This window comes from Patiria miniata, unplaced genomic scaffold (assembly GCF_015706575.1).
Source record: "Patiria miniata isolate m_02_andy unplaced genomic scaffold, ASM1570657v1 HiC_scaffold_1, whole genome shotgun sequence".
NCBI classification, from domain to species: Eukaryota; Metazoa; Echinodermata; class Asteroidea; order Valvatida; family Asterinidae; genus Patiria; species Patiria miniata.
The window spans coordinates 18,302,171-18,323,453 of record NW_024037047.1 but is presented as its reverse complement, the minus strand read 5'-3'; the positions used below and the strand labels follow the sequence as shown (position 1 = coordinate 18,323,453).

General features: G+C 41.2%; 1 protein-coding gene across 1 annotated transcript in view; it reads left to right on the top strand.

The window, feature by feature from the left end:
• LOC119724259 (melatonin receptor type 1B-like) overlaps window positions 1-17,993 on the top strand; it is a 30,110-nt gene extending 12,117 nt beyond the window's left edge. The window contains exons 2-5 of the mRNA XM_038195233.1: window positions 12,011-12,352; window positions 12,888-13,294; window positions 16,058-16,290; window positions 16,977-17,993. Of these exons, the coding sequence (XP_038051161.1) occupies window positions 12,043-12,352; window positions 12,888-13,294; window positions 16,058-16,290; window positions 16,977-17,115 (1,089 nt within the window). The 5' untranslated portion in view covers window positions 12,011-12,042 and the 3' untranslated portion in view covers window positions 17,116-17,993. The remainder of the gene's footprint in view (window positions 1-12,010; window positions 12,353-12,887; window positions 13,295-16,057; window positions 16,291-16,976) is intronic.
• The last annotated feature ends 3,290 nt before the right edge of the window (window positions 17,994-21,283 follow it).

The following is a 21,283-nucleotide window of genomic DNA, read 5'->3' as shown; positions in this document are numbered from 1 at the left end:
AACTGTCTAGAGCTAGGTCTAGGTCCACGCCCATTGAAAATACGCGCAAGTGAAAATTTGCCCTGTCGGAAGATTGCACAAGTAACTGCTATTATGTTTAGTGGATATACAAACAACATAACAAAAGGTAAATTAGTATTCTGTTGCACATGCACTCCTCTGCTCATTGCAACGATCAAAGATCTTCCACAGCATATACACATGTAATTAATCGTAACCACTTGAACAGAGAAAACGTATGATATGTAATTGGCTACCAAATCAAGCGGTTATAATAAATGCACGAGGTTTAATTAAAATAGCCGACCACCAGGGCATTGTAAACACGCCCCTTTGTCGTTACACTGATGGCCACTATTATTTTATGCGAACAGGGAACAATAAATTGGACCCGTATACATTGAATCGTCTCGTTCGACATTGTGTATTTGTCTGTTTTTAATAATAATAATATTAATAATAACGGAGTCTTATATAGCGCACGTATCTACCAACAATTAGGTACTCAAGGCGCTGGTTATTATGTCTATTATTAAAGAAAGGTAAAGAAAGTATATGAGAAATATGAGACCCATTATGTAGCACCTTATAAGGGTTGACAAGGTGCTGCGGCGCATATTGCAGCCACTGCCAGAAACACTGGGGCAAACCCCTTCTCTTAGCGATAAGTGTTACTGGGTTCTTTAACGTGCATTACACAACACACGGGACCTACGGCTTTACGTCCCATCCGAAGGACGAAGCAATAATGGTAAAGTGCCTTGCTTAAGAGCACAAGCACCGTGTTCCCACGGTCAGGATTCGAACTCATGTACAACGGCACACAAATCGAACACGGTATCCATTGGATCACAGCGCCCCACGCCCCGATCAAAATATGCCGTCATTTTTCCAGAATGCAACGCGGCAAACAACGTGACGTCATTGTTCCCTAGCACTAGCTGTTCCGGCGGCAGCCATTTTCTGCGGTGGCACCAGGCTCTAATTCTGGTCGCCGGATTCCACTCAGTAATTCTGGAATCCGGCGACAAGAATAATTGTTATACCTCTGTCTTGAATACTGTAATTTCATTGGCCTAGAACGATCACGTGTGAAGTTTAAAAAAGTCATAGCAGACTCCCTGTGGGATATCACGTACGTGATATCCCACAGGGAGTCTGCTATGACTTTGTACGTACGGTATCCGTATACAGTGTGAATCGCTTCTATCGTTGGTACCCACGCTATTTTCACCATGTTTCCACACATGAGTGGGAGCAATGAACTAGCAGACGATCAGTTGTTTCGAACACGCGACATGCAGGTGAGTTGGCGTTCGATTGTCATGATTGTTGTATTTACTGCTGTTTGTTTTCGTGATTTTTACATCACAATCCAAAGAATCCAAGACGGAGGTATAACAAAACAATTGTTGACTGCTGTGATGAGGGATATGACGTTTTGAACACCTTCGGTGCGCAAAGCACCCGAGGCGAAATATGCGCGCCTCGGGTGTTCAAAACGTCATATCCCACATTACACAGCAGTCAACATTTTGTTAGGTGGAATCCGGCGACCAGAATTAGAAGCTTTTACTGCGGTGGTGTAACGCTCGCGCACATGTTGCACGTGTTTTTAAAGATGAGGCGCGCGCGTATTGTGGTATTCAGTCCTATTGGTCATACCGGTTCGTTAGTAAAAACGTCATACACGCACGCGCACCGCTGATTACTCGCGCCCATTGGATAAACACTCACGTTGCGTTAGCTTCCGGTTCCAATGGTTCCATTGCTACTTAATGGCCAGTGGGCGTGGTTTAAACTGAACTGACGTCACACTAACGAACCGGACAGAGGCCAGATTTATAGTCCATCATTTGCAGCCATCCGAAAAGTAACTGGCGTAATTATTGTTGAAAAACATACTTGGTAGAAAGACAGTAAGGGAACTAAACTCCATGTGAAATTATTCTTTCTGGCAAGCTGTCATTTTGAAGTAATCAACGAAAGAAGGCCTTTCCAACGGTGCTTCTTACGACGCACCGTAGGACAATTTAAATTAGTAGTTCGTTTTGTTATTCGGCCAAGCGCGCGCAAGCATTGGCACGACGCACACGCACCCCCGGTTGCTATAATTCGTCGGATCAGTGCGCGACATCGCGTAGCTGCAATCGGCTCAGCGAGAACGTGTCTCGAACGCTGAATTCAGGCGCAATTCAAAACATGATTCATCAACTTTTGATTTGAAATTGAGATCCTAGAATGCTGTTTTTCTCGGAATATACAGCTGAAGCTGAGCTGAAACTTCATCAGGTTAGTTGTTCAGAACCCTTCTTTAGATTTTGAGCACTTTTGTTGCTTCAAAGAACAAAATGCACAAATTACAAATGATGGACTATATCTTTAACTAGAAGCAATAATCAGAATTTAATATTGGCCTGATATGCGCGTCCTTATTTTCCCAAGTTGGAATGCGTATAGTATTTCAATGTAGTCACAAAGCTTAAAGGCGCCGTCTTGTGATTTCCCTGCTTCTGGGAGAAGCGAGGCAGCCATTACACCAAAGCGCGCCATCAAGAGTGAATATTAAAATTCGAGTCTGTCGGTGCAATGACGTAGGCCTATAAATCAATAAATTGTGATCGAACTCGTTTGAAATTGAGAGACAATTTCACACATTGAAAATGATTACTTTTCTTTCTTTTCGCGCATAATAATTGTTTCCGGAAACGAAGGACAATCTTAGGATATTGGGTGTGCTAGACGATCCTGCTCTTAACCTAAATCTGTCTGACATGGCGAAAATCTTTGCGAAAGCCGTGTTCATGTTACACTTGACTTTGACTCAAGGTGTAATATTACATTCTATACCAACTCTGAAGTATTGCAGATCGTTAAGCTCACAAACCGCGCGTTTAGTTTGAGACCGCGCATGCTCAGTTGCACTACCTGGCACATTGACACGAAGCTGACAATAACTCAAGTAGGAGACTTGACAAGAGAATGAAACGTTATCGTTTACACGATCAGACGAACCGGCAATACTACACTTATTGCATTCGTTTGATGTCGGCGGTGTGACACGAGCGTGAAACCCGATATTCCACACGATCAAACGAGTGGATTTTCTTTCTCAATTACTTTGAACCTCCTTGCATGTTTGGACTGTAGGCCGCACTCTTCTAATATAACCGCGTCTTAAAAGTGAAGCGCATGAGTTTTGTGTGTGTGTGACGCACCACTTTTAAGCACTTTAAAGCTTTGATTTTGAAGCGCATGTGATAGCTAATGAGCCGTTTAATGTACCAGGCGGCCATTTTAGATCGTGCTCCCTAAATCCCCCTTATTATACACTCTTGGTTGCGAAGGCCTTCGGAGAAAAATGAAATACATGTATTGAGCCCTATGACCATTGATTTATCATGACGTGTCAAGATCTCGAGACTCACACGAGCGAAGATTTGTGCTCTAGTGCAGCCGACTAAATCCGCTCGAAACCCCGTCAATGGTGGTGGTAAAATCCACTTAAGTCCATGGGCTACAAAAAGAACTGACTGATATGCCTAACTGTAGAGGACTTTGCCGGCATACGAAAGATGAATCGGTTCTGACTTTTCTAAATAAAGTCACACAAAAATCATCCAATTACATTAGCTTAGGCGTATCAATCTGGCTTCAAAGCTCGCTTTAATTTCAAAATGCATATTTTTTCATTATAAGGGAATAGTGCACTGGTGTACACAATAGCTACTTTCCAAATTCCGGCTCCGTTCCGGCTTTGGCGCAGCCAGAGTCATTACAAAAATAATGACTGTTGGAACCAAGCGACCTAACACGAGATATTTTGATGTTTCTGTATAAAGATGGAGCTGCATTGAGCCGAAGGGTCTTAACTTCAGCCGGTAGCTGGGTGCGGAACAGCAGATAAATCCGAGATTTCAGAACATAATAAAACTCGGCACCCTTGGAAAATGCAATCGAAGGCTCAAACTTGGACTTAAGTCTAAGGTTATTATAGATGAATCTGCGCTGTATTTTTTTTAGTGAATACAAATATCGTGGTCTCCTGACGACGGGCAGAGCATATTGTCGGAAATGTTGAGTTCAGCCCCCGGTTCTTTTCAGAAGCTCACAAACTCGCGAAAGGGATTTGTTACATGGTGCTGACGCAAACCTTCTCTCATGCATCGTGCAAATATATAATGTTATCCAATATCTCAGTAGTTTGATGGTCAGCTCTAACAGGTTAATTTTGCAAATTTCGAACATTATGGCTGAAATTCTATCAAAATAATAGCACAATTCTTGCTCGAGTTCGGTACGCTATTTGGACACGAACGGTTTCAAATTGTCTTTAGGATCGGCAGGAAAAAGGGAAATTGTGTTCTAAAAGAAGCACATTCGTCCTTTCTTTTGACCGGGACTGATCATCTATCAGCTACAAATTTAATTTCTGGCAAGACGGTAATGACTGACGACTTCGAGAGCACAGTTTTCATTCTAAGCAACAGAATATCAAATTTAATTAACTCGTTTCTCAAAAGAGGAAATCTATTTTACTTCCGGATATTTTGGTCCAGAAATGTCTAGGGAATCTGCTTGAAAACACTCAACACGTTGGCCATGGTATAGGGGAGGAAATATGAACATAATGAAAGCTAGATCAAAGTGATATTGCCGATGGCGCATCTGTCTCTTCCAAGGGCAAATTAACACTTCTTCCCCGGTCTTATTTTGGTCCGTGTAATAGTCACGCCTCGAGGAAAATCCCGTGATTAAATTTTCAATCTTTACAGTCCTCTCCGCGCTCCACTGGAAATTAAACCCACCTTTGTCGGAATTTCTCTCTGACGAGCTTCGCGTGCGCGGCGATCCATCAAGTTGTCACATTGTGAAATGAGTGACAGAGAGAACGAAGGTACAGCGGAATAGACCGTTATCATGTTGCGACCATTTGTATTTTTTCCCATTCAAATCAACGTAACCAAAGCGAGACTGAACGGGAAAATAGTCTGGTTCCTATCATTCAGTACTGGTATTGGAGACAGGGAACATGACTGAAATGGTGGCAGCATGATAGAGGTCTATATCCGATGGTTGCAGCCATTGATCTCCATATACACAGACTGGATAGGACATCGCGCCGTGTTTGTGCACGAATGCGCAGCCGAACAATGGCGGCGCGTTTACTGTCAGACGGGTAAACGCGCATTGTGCTTTCACTTTGTTTACTTTGGAAAATGGACTATTGTGTGGAATTTTTCTTACAGAAGGGAGTTCAAGCGTTCCTCCAAAACAATCTTTAAAAAAAATAACTGAACGATGAAGAGTTACCCTCAATCCCTCCAAACAGCTTTTCCACACTTTCTTGATATACACTTTCTTATTATGCATTTTCGAAATTCAAGAACCCCCCCCTTTCCTTTTCCCTTATTTTTTTTTAAATCCCTCCTCCTCCCAAAAATGATTGTAAGTAAAATTAATTGCCATTTCATTTTTGGCACATTGGTCATTAGAGCACACTGAATTACTCCATCAACGAAATGAATAATTGTATTAATAATATGCTAAAATGACATCATATTTTTTTAACTGAACACTCACACGAGAAATTGTATGGATATTCATTCCAATGATTGATATATTTATTAAAAAACCTGAACATACATCAATTACAATCTAAAAGGTAAACAAACCTTAATTTTACAAAGTTATCAGTAAAAACTTCTTCCCGTCCCTAGATTGATCAGGGAATGACATCGTTCACCTCTTGTGATATTGTGTGAAAGGAGATGAATCACAAACCAAAATAGTACTATACTTATTATGTCAAAGAATAATTCAAGCTACGCACGGTCTTGTTTATAATTAAATGTTTAGCTATACTTCTGAAAATAAATATAATTACTTGTAAGTGTAATGGGAATCGTTTTTGTGAGCGAATATGGCGGTGTATATGGCTATAGCTAGTAATCTTATATAACGGCGTACACAACATAATTTCAAACCGTAAAAGTACTCATTGCTTTCTTCACCATACAAACTGTCAAAAATGTGACAGTCATCTTGGAAGCTCATAAAAATACTTGCGTTGAACTCCACAACTTCTGGAGTAGGCGTTAAGCCAAGGTAGCTCGGAGGGTACCGAAGTTCCAGCGCTTCACTGAGTAGAGCTAAAGCCAAGGCAGACATAATTCAATCAGATTTTGCATATAAAAGTTATAAAGTACGAAAGCCCTGTAGTGCCATCAAGTATATATTTCGCCAAGTTCGTTTTTATGAGTTATATATTTCGCCAAGTTCGTTTTTATGAGTTATATATTTCGCCAAGTTCGTTTTTATGAGTTATATATTTCGCAAGGTTCGTTTTTATGAGTTATATATTTCGCCAAGTTCGTTTTTATGAGTTATATATTTCGCCAGGTTCGTTTTTATGAGTTATATATTTCGCAAGGTTCGTTTTTATGAGTTATATATTTCGCCAAGTTCGTTTTTATGAGTTATATATTTCGGAAGGTTCGTTTTTATGAGTTATATATTTCGCCAAGTTCGTTTTTATGAGTTATATATTTCGCCAAGTTCGTTTTTATGAGTTATATATTTCGCAAGGTTCGTTTTTATGAGTTATATATTTCGCCAAGTTCGTTTTTATGAGTTATATATTTCGGAAGGTTCGTTTTTATGAGTTATATATTTCCCAAGGTTCGTTTTTATGAGTTATATATTTCGCCAAGTTCGTTTTTATGAGTTATATATTTCCCAAGGTTCGTTTTTATGAGTTATATATTTCGCCAAGTTCGTTTTTATGAGTTATATATTTCGCCAAGTTCGTTTTTATGAGTTATATATTTCGCCAAGTTCGTTTTTATGAGTTATATATTTCCCAAGGTTCGTTTTTATGAGTTATATATTTCCCAAGGTTCGTTTTTATGAGTTATATATTTCGCCAAGTTCGTTTTTATGAGTTATATATTTCGCAAGGTTCATTTTTATGAGTTATATTTTACGGAATTACGGAGTTTTATGAAGTTACGGAGCCCCTAAAGGGACATCCAAAATTATGTTTTTATCTCGTGCGCACGACATAATATCTCGTGCGCACGAGATAATTATCACTGGCGCACGACATATATCACGTGCGCACGAGATAATTATCACGTGCGCACGACATATATCTCGTGCGCACGACATATATCTCGTGCGCACGACATATATCTCGTGCGCACGACATATATCTCGTGCGCACGACATATATCTCGTGCGCACGAGATAATTATAAGCATTAACGGAGCTTGCGCATGTCGTGCGCACGAGATATATGTCATGCGCACGAGATAGTATGTCGTGCGCACGAGATAAAAACATAATTTTGGATGTTCCTTTAGGGGCAGCGTACCAGACACGCTGCTTTCGTTACACACAAACTCGTCCGCTGCAAGTGCAGCAAGCTCCGTTAATACTTATAATTATCTCGTGCGCACGAGATATATGTCGTGCGCACGTGATAATTATCTCGTGCGCACGAGATATTATGTCGTGCGCACGAGATATTATGTCGTGCGCACGTCATATATGTCATGCGCCTGTGATAATTATCTCGTGCGCACGAGATATTATGTCGTGCGCACGAGATAAGAAAATAATTTTGGATGTCCCTTTAGGGGCTCCGTAACTTCATAAAACTCCGTAACTCCGTAAAATATATCTCATAAAAACGAACTTCGACAAAATGTATCTCATAAAAACGAACTTCGAGAAAATGTAACTCATAAAAACGAACTTCGAGAAAATGTAACTCATAAAAACGAACTTCGACAAAATGTATCTCATAAAAACGAACTTCGACAAAATGTATCTCATAAAAACGAACTTGGCGAAATATATAACTCATAAAAACGAACTTGGCGAAATATATAACTCATAAAAACGAACTTGGCGAAATATATAACTCATAAAAACGAACTTGGCGAAATATATAACTCATAAAAACGAACTTGGCGAAATATATACTTGATGGCACTACAGGGCTTTCGTAATAAAGGTTATTCGAATAAACTATTTTAAACAAATCAACTTTTGTTCATTGCCATTGCCGGGTCAGTCATGCACGTTGAGGCCTATGTCTTAAAACAACATGGGCGGCAAACAGCATGACAGGTCTAGATCGCATGGAATTTGAACAGAATATCTCGCTAGCTACCACACAGGCCTCCATCCCCTCAAACTCAGAGCGACAACACTAACGATATTATAATTTGCTATGTTTATATTCCTCCATGCCATGTTGTATAGGCCTCGTTAAAAAACAACTTACTTGCGAATAATTGTCCTATTCTTCAACGCTCCTTACTTCCCGACTCCAGCAATCTAATGCTGCGCACACCTTGACTATACTCCTCGTCGATTTTGATCAATTTAGATCTCTGTTTCTTTCATTCTTTCAAAAATGACAAAGAAACCGAAGAAAACCCAACTTCATTTTTTAATCCTCCGTTCGAAAGTGTACACAACTCGAATGCGAAATCGTGTTCTTTACCCTTTTCAAAAAACGCGCGCGCGGACGCACGTTCGTACGCGATGTCCTATCCAGTCTGTGTATATGGAGATCAATGGTTGCAGCTGACTAAAGGGCCAAAAATTGCCTACGCGCGGCCAACTAACAATGTGTATACTTTCAATTTTCTCTTAAGAGAGTTATGTGGCCCTGCACTTGAGGGTTTGTAGATATGAAGGATCCCAGCTCTGAACCGGTCTTTGATCTTGTTTTTGACAAATTAGGATTTGAAATTGGACACGAAAATCACCCCATTTTGCAATGGAATGAAGGACTTTTATTATTTTTAAATGGCGACTGGCTTCAGGTCCACTTTTGGGGTGATCATCTTTGGAGGGAAAAATCACCCCAAAGTTATTGGTGAACTTCCAAAGAAAGTAACAGAAAGTGCACATGAAAGAGGGCGAATCAAGCTTTAATTCTGATATAGGCCTATGCATTGATCATCTTCAATTTTTTTTGGAACTGGGATCGAGGAATTTATCATCGGAATGTCCAATAACGAGAGAGTAGAGCTCGTTTGCGTGGACAACAGAGGGCGTTGTGGTATTAACGTCTCAAGGGGTGCACACCAGCTTTTACATGATGTGTCATGAGTATTTTTCACAATTTTTGGAAGTGGGCGTGATTATTACTGAAGTCAACGGCTGTTTTATGTATTCCACCGATATCGAGCAAGTTCGATCAAGGATCGTAGGTTGACTAGTGTTTGTTTCGTGACGTATGTTGCACCTGCGCCGCTCTTGGTACCCAGCGATAATTATAACCGATAGGCTGGTCCAAAATTAAAGTCAGTTTACAAAAGCCCATTTACCCATGTTAGACTAGCGTGCGTTCGATGAATAAAGCCCACGCTCCCCGGATACTTAATCAGCTTTCCAACTTCACCATGTCAAAGGTCAGATTGCCAGGAACTATAGTCGTGATTTCTTGAACACTCCAAGTTACGAAGTAATGAAAAACGATTATTATCCACTTTTCAGGAACATCAGCATACCAATACCAAAATGTTCAGATTTGTCGGTAAAACATATTTTGGTAAACAAACAACTGTATTTTTGGCGCCAATACCTGAGGTTTTTTCAATGGTATCTGATATTACAACACACTGACTTTGGAAAGTGTTCTCTCGTTGATTTACGATGGATCAATTCTATACAAAACGTAAACTGATTAAATTACATATCTATAACTGTTGTGATTGCGAGTTGTGGTAACTGTTTTATTGTCGATTTAATATAATGGGACCGACGGGGCCAATGTGGGCGATATGCGGGCCCCAACAGTCAAACATATAGAGTTCCAAATATCTACAGACGCTAAACCAATAGGTGTATCCCGGGATGGTGGGGGCCTAGGTGGGTCTCACAGTCGCTACAAGTAGTGGTAGCCTTCCCCGATTTGTACCACATTTACGAAGGTGGTACCATTGATGTGGAGCCTGATTTCTTCAAGTGTCTTTTACTCTGTATGAATTACGGCTCCAGTCTGACGTTGCTATATAATTTGACTCGTAATGAAATGGCGTTTGTGCTAAATACGTGTGCAAGGTAAAGACAATGGCAACCGGATTTGAATGTGTGTTTCCTGTGTATCTAACCTTTGAATATACAGGGTGACCCTCCAGCAATGCAACCCTGAAACATTTGCTTTGTTTCAAAAACGAGATCTGTGAATTGTTATGTTTTGGATATCAGATTAAAGCTGAGAGGTTTTTCTTTCAAATGCTGAAAAATATCATGAAAACAGCAAATTGGGTTTCTGAGAAAATGCCAATTATGTAACACAACTCCTTTTTGGTCCATTCCAGTGGCATTACCACAGTTAAGGGATTACACTGTACCTATTTGTGCATGAAATGCATGTAGCGCATTGTGTCCTAATCCTTACAAACAACACGGAACATGACAAGAGTACGAATGAATTTGATGGAAATACCTTTTGTTTTCCACCCGAACAGGTATTTTATCCTTTTAGTCCTATTTTGAACCTTTTCAGCATCATAAATATGTCCAAAAACTGAAGAAATTGCACAATTAATGAAAGACATATTAAAATAAATGTTTCTTGACTGTGGTAATGTCATTGAAATGGACCAGGAGTGTTGTTACATAATTGGCATTTTCTCAGCCACGCAATGTCTCAGCTTTAATCTCATATCCAAAACTTAAAAATTCATAGATCACGTTTTAAAAAAAAAGGACAAATGTTTCAGGGTTGCATTTGTTTGGGTCACCTGTATATAGTAAGCAATCATAAACACCGATATTTTGCCATTGGGAGACGAATATATCTTTAATTTAAAAAAAATGTATGTTTTGGTTTACATCTTGACCGGTTTTCTTTTTCTATGTACAGCCATCCATGCAACATTTTCTGGAAAGAAATGTAATCTACACCGTATATATTACCTTTCTTTCCAGAAAATGTTCCAATTCTAGTCTAACCCCATCCTGTTATTGGGTTACACGTCCTCATCTGTAATTGGCCAGGTTTCGAGGAAGAGGCCAACATCGAAAGCGAAATGACAAACCATTTCTGGAAATATTTCCGAGTGAATACCTAGGATCAATGCAGGCTTATAATTGGCACCGTTCACATACATCTATATATTCCCTTTAGTGTCGTTACGTTACAAGTCGTTTGGTCTAGCTTATTCACCGGCGAGTGTTGCTGGCCGAGTATATATATATCTGTGATAATTCACTTGATCACGCACTGACGACAAAGACCAGTCTGCAACGGAGAGCTCCAGTTGAGATAGTCTTCGGTAGGTGTAGTCTTGGCCTCTAGATTTGGAGTTTATTACGGAACCCAGCCAGTCACTGACAAGCCCGGTGAAGCTGCCATGGCGTGCGGTAGAGGACGCTGTCAACAGTTATGTTGTCTTAAGAACTTTGGCAGCGCTACCCAGGAGATTTCAGGCATATACTCCGCGCGCACGCATTACCTTGTATTTGGGAGTAAAATACAGCATCCAGCCTCGGGCAAAGACTACGGTATAGGTCTCGATCAGTTAAGTTTACATGTAAAATTAAAAAATCAATGGTTCTTGATGAACACTTTTTTTTTCTCAGTGTGGTTGAAATAATTATATAGTTAACCACTATTTTGTATACGATTTTGAGCGAACTTTACAGTTGCGATAACTTGGCTCATGTGGACATCTGAATGGCTGCAAGCGTGTACACTTCACGCTTGCATGCGGTTTCCATTGTGTCAGTTCATGTCAGCAGTGCTGCAACTCCAAGATGCACGGCAACTTACAGCGCCCCTGTCATAATATTATGGAAACTCCCTGCATTAGAATATTTCAATTAATATGCGCACACAGTGATCAACAATAGATTTGGTCTCCAAACGGTGACGGCTCGTGAACAGTAACGTATCAAAAGATGTTTGATGAGAGGAAATGTGGCGAGGATTTTCTTATATGAATCGAACTGACCCCTGTTATTCCTTTTCATCGCCTGACAGGTTGACGAACGGCTTTCGGGAAAGCAGCCGACATGGACACAATGACTGGTCAGCACAGCGTGGCCGAAGAATTCATCACCCCGACCAACGCCTCGTTCACCGGCCTGACCGAGCGCGACGAGTCCGGTGAGTTCCTGCATGGAGAGCGCGACGCTTTCCGGGCCGTGCTGGTGACGTTCTTCGTGCTCTCTATGGCCTGGGGCAACATCGGTAACCCGTTGGTTATGGCGACTATACTGACACGCCGCAAGCTTCGTCAGAACGTGGCTAATATCTTCATCTTCAATCTGGCCATTGCTGACTTCTGCGTCACTTCGTTTGTGGACTTGTCTTACGTACTTGGTAAGTCTGTATATCTCATTGCATTTATTAGAATTAACTCCACAAAAACCCTTTCAACCCAGGCATGAACTTGGTTAAGGTTACGGTTAGGCACATCGTACTATTGAACCATCGAATTAAGCACTTCGTCTCAACAGACATAAATGAGATTTTAGCTTGTTTACCAAGTATGATTTAAGCAGAACATATCAAACATTTCAGCACATGTACCATGTCTGAGATTTCAGCACGTTTACAAGACAAAGCAATGAGCACATCTTACCTGACATAAACTGTAATTAGCGTTGAACATAATTATATTAAATAAGATTCGAGCAGTTTCGAGCAGAGTTGGAAACTTGGAATCGAGTCCTGACAAGTCAATCGCAAGTCATCCACGTTCAAGTCAAGGAGCAATCTATTCAACTATGAAACGACATCACTTTCATCAATTATTATACGAAGGACCAAACTTGTGATTGGACTTTGTACTTGTGATTGACTTGTGATGTTCCAAACCACATCTCCCGGTCTTATCAGTACTTGTTTTCTTCAGGTAACCTCATTCCAGGCCTGCTCATGGAAAACCGTGTGTTCTGCAGCTTTGCCGCCTCCATCTGTATCATCAGCTGTACTTGCTCCCTCTGGAGCATCACCGCCATCAGCATCAACCGCTACATCTGCGTGGCCAAGAGCTCCATCTACCAGAGGGTGTACACGCGGAGGAACACACTTCTCATGGCAGTTGCTCTCTGGCTACTCTGCTTCATGATCGACTTCCCGAACTTTGTCGGTCTTGGGGCGCACATCTTCGACGCCAAGAAGAGAGGCTGCTCCTTCGACCGACTGGGGCATTATGGGTACACCTTATACTTCATCGGGATGGGCGTGGTCACGCCCATGACTATTGTCGTCGTCTGCTACATCAAGACGTTTCTGTTCGTCAAGGCGCATAACACGAAGGTTTGAATAAAAGGCCATTTTCGTGTACTTACTATAGAATAAAATATTGCTTTGAAAGATCACTAAGCTGCCAAAAAAAACCTTCAAACCCAAGGGTCAATTTATTACGGAGATTCTATGCACATAAAGTCGCAAGGCACTTGAAAAGTTTGCTCGACAAACACTAGTTACCACGACAATTGACTGTAGTCTTGCTTGCAGGATGTACGTGATTTATAATATTAATGCCAGAAATGTGAGGTATAAGGGTAGAATATGCACACATGCATGGTTGCAATATGTTATTTACAATTTATAAAACAAAACATCAAATCAGCTGATTGACCTATCACGGTAGAATCGAATTAAAATCGCGTCGACGCAGCGTGTACACAAACTCCATGGGGTTGTATATAGGGGGCGTGGCTAACTCGCAAACGGCGATAGGTCAATTGCACAAGCCTTGAGCAAGCTGAACACATGTAGTGAATATTATGCCCATTGCATTCATAAATATTGATTATTTGTATACTGTCGGCTTGATAAAGGTCGCCACAATAAACTGCTTCTTATTTTTTTTTTTTAGATACTTCATTTGATATTCGTTGGTTCCTCATTTATATTTCATAGCTGGCAACTGTTGCCGGTATTCAGTCACTCGCATCACAATATAGCATTTTTATTATTCATACCGTGTTCATGCATAACATTTTATAGTCGCCGCATAGTGACATTATGTGAATGAACCGTACAAATATATGGATATTGAGAAAAACATGTTCGTTAAATAATTCGCCTGTTCATGTGAAGGCTCTACAAAGTCCAAAAAAGTACTTTAATAATTGAATAATCTTTTTTTTTTTAAACTGGCTTTGTAGCTTGTAATAAAACTTCTTTTTTTTTTTAAGATGACAATGAGGAAATGCTTAATTTTTAGAGGATGCAAGAAAACAAACACTAGACTGACAACATATTTGCGGTCAAATCCACGGAATACACCGATCTTCCTGTTGGTTTGGTAGGAATCGGACCTGGGCCACATGTATGGCAGGCAAGAGTAGTACACCACTGCGCAAACCGAACTTATTCACTTAAACATACATTCGCCGTGCTATTTTAAAGTTTCGTCTCGAAAAACAGATTAGTTTTTATTCAATCACTTTTTTTCCTAGCAATGTATAGGTTATTCACTTTTGAATGAGACATCAAACCAAAGAAAAATCCACCGACGTTTACTTATTACATTATTTCTTCACAAAAGTCGAATTATTAGCTGCCAGACAATAATTCGGCTCTCGCAGGGCGGGTTCACTTATGCACAAAATGAAAGCTATTTTTTAGTTAAAGGGGCATTAAGGCCTGAAATCCACGAAAATTTCATGTTTTGGATTGTTTACTTATCCTATTTCAAAGGTCTGGTTGAAAGGAAACAAACCTAATGTCTTACCGTTCCCGAGAAAAGACAAAAACTGGTTGTTTACATCGGACGCGACAGACATTAATACCCATACGTATTTCAAGTCGTGTCTATATAATGCAGCGTACACATTATTACCAATACACAAATGTTGTTTCCTGCAAGTCCGCAGAATGAGCATGTCGGTACAATGATCAAGCCAAATAATTGAGTTACGGAAGTTCAACAACCCGAGACTTCGTGCCGCAACTTCAACCATTCCAATTTACATTCACTCATTAATAACCGCTAATAAATAGCAAACACTGGGAGGTTTCCCTAATGGAAATGAACAGTGCACTCTGAAGTCAATTTTCATTTGGAAATAAATCGGTTCGGCTTATTGAATTATCTACCGAGATTATACAATCTTCGAGCAATAAACAAAAGAGGTTTACTTTTGCTTCGCGTGCGTAAGCAAAATATTAAAAGGCTAGATACAGCCACTCTTTAGAGTTATCTAATATTAACTATCTAATAACAAACAGGTATGATCTTTGAACGATAATTGATAGCCGACTCGTTGTTTTCTCTTTCGCAATAAAAGTGCATCATCATGACAAACAATCAATTTAATGAAGGATACTGCGAAGTGAAGAGTTACCATACGTAATGCATATTAGAAACTTGTTTACAATGCCGTAACTTTTAATACTTAAAAGAGGTTTAATACTTTAGAGATTAAGATTTCTTCCTGACAAGAATATGTTCAATTCGTCCGTCAACGATGTGTGCTCGGTGCTGTCCGAGTGTTTGTGAGAGAGAGAAAAAAGACAAGCATGCTCGGGTGGGAATCGAACCCACGACTCCTGCTCGCTCGTGCAGATGCCAAGCGACGTATAACTAGGGTTAAAATTATAGGGGGCACATGGGGTGTACCAATTTTTCAGAGGGGACCAAAGGCAACTGATCTATTATTGTTGTGCAATTCAGGATTTTACACGGGGGGGGGGGGGGGCACGTGCCAGCCCGTGCCATCCGTAGTTGCGCGACTGCAGATGCCAGACCACTCGACCACTCAATCTGATAACGGCTCATTGACATTTGATCAAAAGTAGCAATTAAGTCAGTCTCAAGTCACAAAGAAGTCTTGCACAAGTCTTGAAGTTTTAGGTCACGTGACAATATTTTCATAATCAATTGAGACAAACCACATTCCTGTTTTCCATTTTGCATCCACTGTTTTTGTAACCTGACTTGTGATTTGACTTAAACAGCTCAATTAAAATTCTGCTTGAACTGTAAGACAGGCAGATGTAAATGTTAATATTGGATTTGGTCCAAGTTTTCTTCTTGAGTTTTGCTTTGTTCGTTTTTCCGCGGTTCAGATTCAAGCATGGAAGTCGGAGTCAGCATCAATGGGGCGCATCATGGCCCCCGCCCCGTCCAACAAACCCATCGACACCCGCCTCCTCAAGACGGTAGTCGTCATCTTCATCGTCTTCCTAGCCTGCTGGACTCCCTATACCATCATTGTGCTGTCCGATTTACACAACTCGTACCCAGATGAGTTGTACGTGGCTGCCATCATCTTTGCCCATGCCAATTCCAGTATGAATAGGTAAGAGCGACTTGGGACCGAGTTGACTTGGATCGAGGTGAATTTGGATCGAGTTGTCTTGGGACCGAGTTGACTTGGGATCGAGTTGTCTTGGGACCGAGTTGACTTGGGATCGGCGGGATGAATTGGGATCGAGATGACTTGGAAGTGGAACCAAGGTGACTTGGAGTTGACTTACGACCGAGTTGACTTGGGATATCGGCGGGATGAATTGGGATCGAGATGACTTGGAAGTGGAACCAAGGTGACTTGGGACCGAGTTGTCTTGAGAACGAGTTGTCTTGAGACCGAGTTCACTCGAGATCGAGTTGATTCTTCGACCAAAATGGTTCAACATCTTCCCAATTGCAAACATGCCATCTCATAGTAAACATTGACGGGTATAGGCCTACTTCTCAGTTCAAAGCATGCGAAACAGCGAACTGGTTCCCGCCCTTCTTTTAAGTGTATAAGGACCGGGAACCAGACGTAAACACCTGCCTTTCTGATGTGAACTCTCCTTTGCACTATTAACAGAGCACGTGAACCAGTGAACTGGTACTGTGTAAGCTTCTGTCTCTCGCCTGTGTTGCTATGAGAGCCCATTCATGCTTTCCATCCAAAGTGTCACTTTTTCAACACATTCCAGATTTGATACTTCAGTTTCAGCTTTTTTTCTTTTCCTTGTTTCTTTTGTTTGTTTGTAGTATCGTCTACGGCATCATGAATCGTTCGTTCCGCGAGGGTTACAAGCGACTGATCAGGTCGTTGACCCGTGGTCATCTGTGCAACGGTAACCCGCTCCAAGGATCCGACGACACGGACAACAGGACATCCAACATGTAAATCAACTACAACTACAGTGCAGCGCTCACGTGCATGACGCGCATGACGCGCATAACGCGCATGTCTTAATTAATTTGAGACGCATGTGAAATTTGTAAATCTTATTGGACGAAGAAGCACTGAATGCGCGCGCGTAACACATGCGCAGTATGGCTTGCTACTTGTCAGATTATGAGAGTCTGATGACACCCTGGATATAATTTTCATTTCGCTCCAGATACTGGTACTGGTTAAGCTGGGTTTTTTTTTTCAGACGCAGCTGACAGATAGAGACATGTACCTATGTTGATGTGTCGCACTATGACTTCGCGGTGTCACTGTTAAATGTTAATGTTAATTAATTCATGGTGCACAACACAAAGTTACTAAAAAACATACTTAATTTTATTCACATGTTTTATTCATGAATATCGGCAACAATCAATACAATCGAGCAAGATCCGTGCCTGTCATTAAAAATCAACAGCGAGCATTAATGCTCGGCCTATTTTACCAATGTTACAGAGAGGGTAGCGGGTAAAACACGCACGTTGAGGGCGCTGTTTATATACCCAGGCAAGGCCGCTTAGCTTCTATTTTTTTCACAGTAACCGAACGTTTAAACATATGACTTGACAGTTTGTGCGCTGAACGAAAAACCATAAAATATTAAAGCACAACATTAATTACTGATGAGAACCGTCTCAATCATTCATTATTTATTACCCAAGGTGCCTTCATTATAAGGATGTGTGGTCCTTATAATGAATTTTGAAACAGAGATTATAGACAATTACTGTCTTGCACACGTCGAACTCAAAAAGGAGTGGTTATCGTTTGCGACCTTTGAATGGTTGACAGAACAGATCGACAGACCGACAGTGTGACCGACAGACAAACGTGCAGTCAAACAATCATGAATTTTATTCTATGGAAATTTTCTAGCGTCGTGTGTATGGCAGATGGCGGATTATGTCCTTACGCTTTTGCGTGAGAACGCCTAATCGCCTAAATCTTTCCAGCAAAACTAAGGGTAGGTGCAGAAAACTGCCTCTATTTTCATGAAATGTTAACATGTTAATCGGAAATTGGAAATTGACAAAAATTTGATTCTTCAGTGGCGTATCAGTAGGGGGGGGGGGGGTAAACGTTTCTTGAAAAAGGGCACTTGCACATCCGTCCTGAAATGTAGACACTTGTGCACAATATATGGTGCTTTTAATGTGCGGCTTTCAAAAAAAGGCACCCGTAACGGCCGATGGCACAAAAAAGGGCATGATTAATTTCTAGTTCTTTACAGGGCACTTTTTCGGGGGGGAAAAAACGACACTTTTCCAGAAAAAAAAGGGCACTTGTTAAGCAAAATGGCACTTAGTAAGAAAAAAAGGCACTCTTTAAAATAAATGGGAGGGGGGGGGGGTAAGCGCTGGTAAAAAAAGAATATTTGAACGGAAAAGGACAGTCTTTTCCAAATATTGGGGGGGGGGGAGGGGTTAAATACCCCCTGAACCCACCCCCCCCCCTCGCTTGCTACGCCTATGGCTCTTACATGTGACAATTTTACAATTTGTACGATTTATAATACGCGTGGGAGAATAATGGGGCCTTTCAAAGTAATTTTCTTGAAGTGATTTTTAGCGTCTGGACGCTTCTGACGGACACCCGATATACGCCTCCCGATACACCTCCCTAGCCTCTTAGCAAGACCGAGTCATTCTTTAACATTCCGTTTTGAGTTCTGAAGTTATTAGAATCTGAAGAAAATGAAATCATGGAAGGCAAGCAAGATCCAAATCAGCTTTTGCTCAAACTCAATCAATGGTTTATTGTGACTAGTAACATGCCAACACAACACCTCGTTGTGGAAAATCAAACTGATTTAAAAACATGAGCACGTACGTTTCAGCGCGTTTATTTCCCGCGAGTCCATGCTCCAATCGGTTCCCGCAATGTGCCAATCACATTTTGTGGGGACGCTAGATTTCCTTTTTTATTAATGCGGTGACGAGGGAGCAGGCCATTTCAGGAATGCAAATTAAAATTTCCCAGGAATGTGAGGGACCGTGGGAAACTGGGAACTGATGACGTAGCCGGATTTAATTTGAATACACCTGCAGGGAATGTCATGGGTAACTCTTTCCGTACCATCATATTTGGTGTTCGCTGGAAAGGACAGCTTGCGACATAACATGGTTAATTCACCGTAGTTCGGGCTTGTGTTCAACACATGTAGCTATGGTTGACAGTGTTTGTGATCAAAGCATTTGATTTAATGAACCACAAAGAGAAAGCTCCGACTGCTAGTGCCCCTTGAACAAGACATTGACAAATTGGGGAACCGCCAACATAGGGCTGGATAGCTCAGTTGGTAGAGCACCGGGACGGCAATCCGGAGGTTTAACAGTTCAAAGCCCGCTTCGACTTTTGAGTCAATTTCTTTGTTCAACTATGAAAATCAAATCGTTTCGAATTTGTTCATATGTTCAGACACTCGCACGTGTCACAACTTGTTTTTGCACCAGCACTGATTCACCAGACGTTTATGCACACTGACAAAATGTGGTGGAAAAATCTGCACTGGATATTTGAAAAAAATGTATACAATTATCTTAATATCTCACTGATTATACCGTCCACGTAGATTTTATTCCATTTATGTCATCTTATTTGTAAGGTGGATTCCATGTTTAGTTTTAAACTGCACATCACGAAACTTAGTCCACACTTGATTTCAAACATACAGGGAAAATGAGTTTTGATAATGTTTTTCACAATCAAGCCCTTCTGCTGTTTATTAAGAGCCGGACGAGGCGTTTCACAGTATTGCGCTAGTGACACTGACACGGTCAAATAATACGCGTCACTCGGTGACGAATTGCCGCTGGGACAGACCTAGGGGTAAAGCCGTGTTTGCGCCAGACTCACAGGCTTAGTGTTTCTAATGGGTTGCCGTCTCACATTACTACTTCAAACTCTCGATCCTTGTCTGAACAAAAAATCTGACAAGGTTATTGACAATTTGGCCGTGTCCACTATGATTCGAGATTTAGATCCTTTTCATACAAAAACATCCATTTATTCGTTAATCAAACTTCCTTTTTATGACCTTTTCCGATTCGTGGCTGTTTGTGATCGGCTACCTGACACCCAGAACTTGTTATCTTCCATCTTTTTGCAAACAATTTTTGAGTAATGTGGGCAGGTTTCAAAAACACTTGGTCTCAAAACATATAGTCGTGCCACATTTCTGTCGTTGAAGCACTCATGCGCATGCTCAGAGGAATGACAACGTACACAGCGTGGGCGTATGAATTCGAAAACCCGTTCTCGTGTTGAATAAACACGAGAACGGGGTTTCGAATGACAAGAACCAACACGCGAATGGTGTTCGCGAACAAGATTCTCACTCCTCACTTATCGGGGAGTAGATGAAGAAAGTCAAGAACAAAGATGGCGGATTTGGGCCCCTAACGGAACTTGGGTTAATTTTATTTGTGCATAAAATAAAAAGCTCGGTGCAGGGAGCAGTAATAACAAAATATATAATTGTAGAGTTGGCTTGTCTTTGCCAATATTTATAGCAGTTGCGGGATTTACATTATTTCGTTAGATATCATGAATTATCTCTTCTTTTCAATCGGTTTTAATACGGCGGCTGCCATCTTGAATGTTCGCCCAGCTGCGCACCCGTACCACACGCACTAAGGGCGTTCGTAATAGGCAACCCGAGCACACTGATCGCGGGTCACTCGAGAACGGGTTTCAAATACGCCATAATTATGTGCGTAAAAAGGTAACAGTTGAATAAGCACTTCTACTTCTACGTTGATGCTTGGCAAAGTCCCCACATCGGGATATCACGCCAAGGTTGTGCGTTAGACCGATGAATATCTAAGGTAGACTGAGGGTGGTTTTGAATTGGGAAAAGGAAGTAGAGGTGACTGATGCAGGGAGGTTGTTCCAAGTAGGTATTGTTCTTGGAAACAAGGAGTATTTGTAGACATGGGGTCCGCTCGTAAGTCCGACGCCTCATAAGTCCGACAAAATCGCATCCCCTAACCAAATAAAGGCCCATAAGTCCGACAAATTAAACGCCTCGTTTTTCCGACGTCGGACTTTTGAGGCGTCGGACTTATGAGGCGTCGGACCTATGAGGCGGAATAAATAAATTTGTGCCCCATAAGTCGGA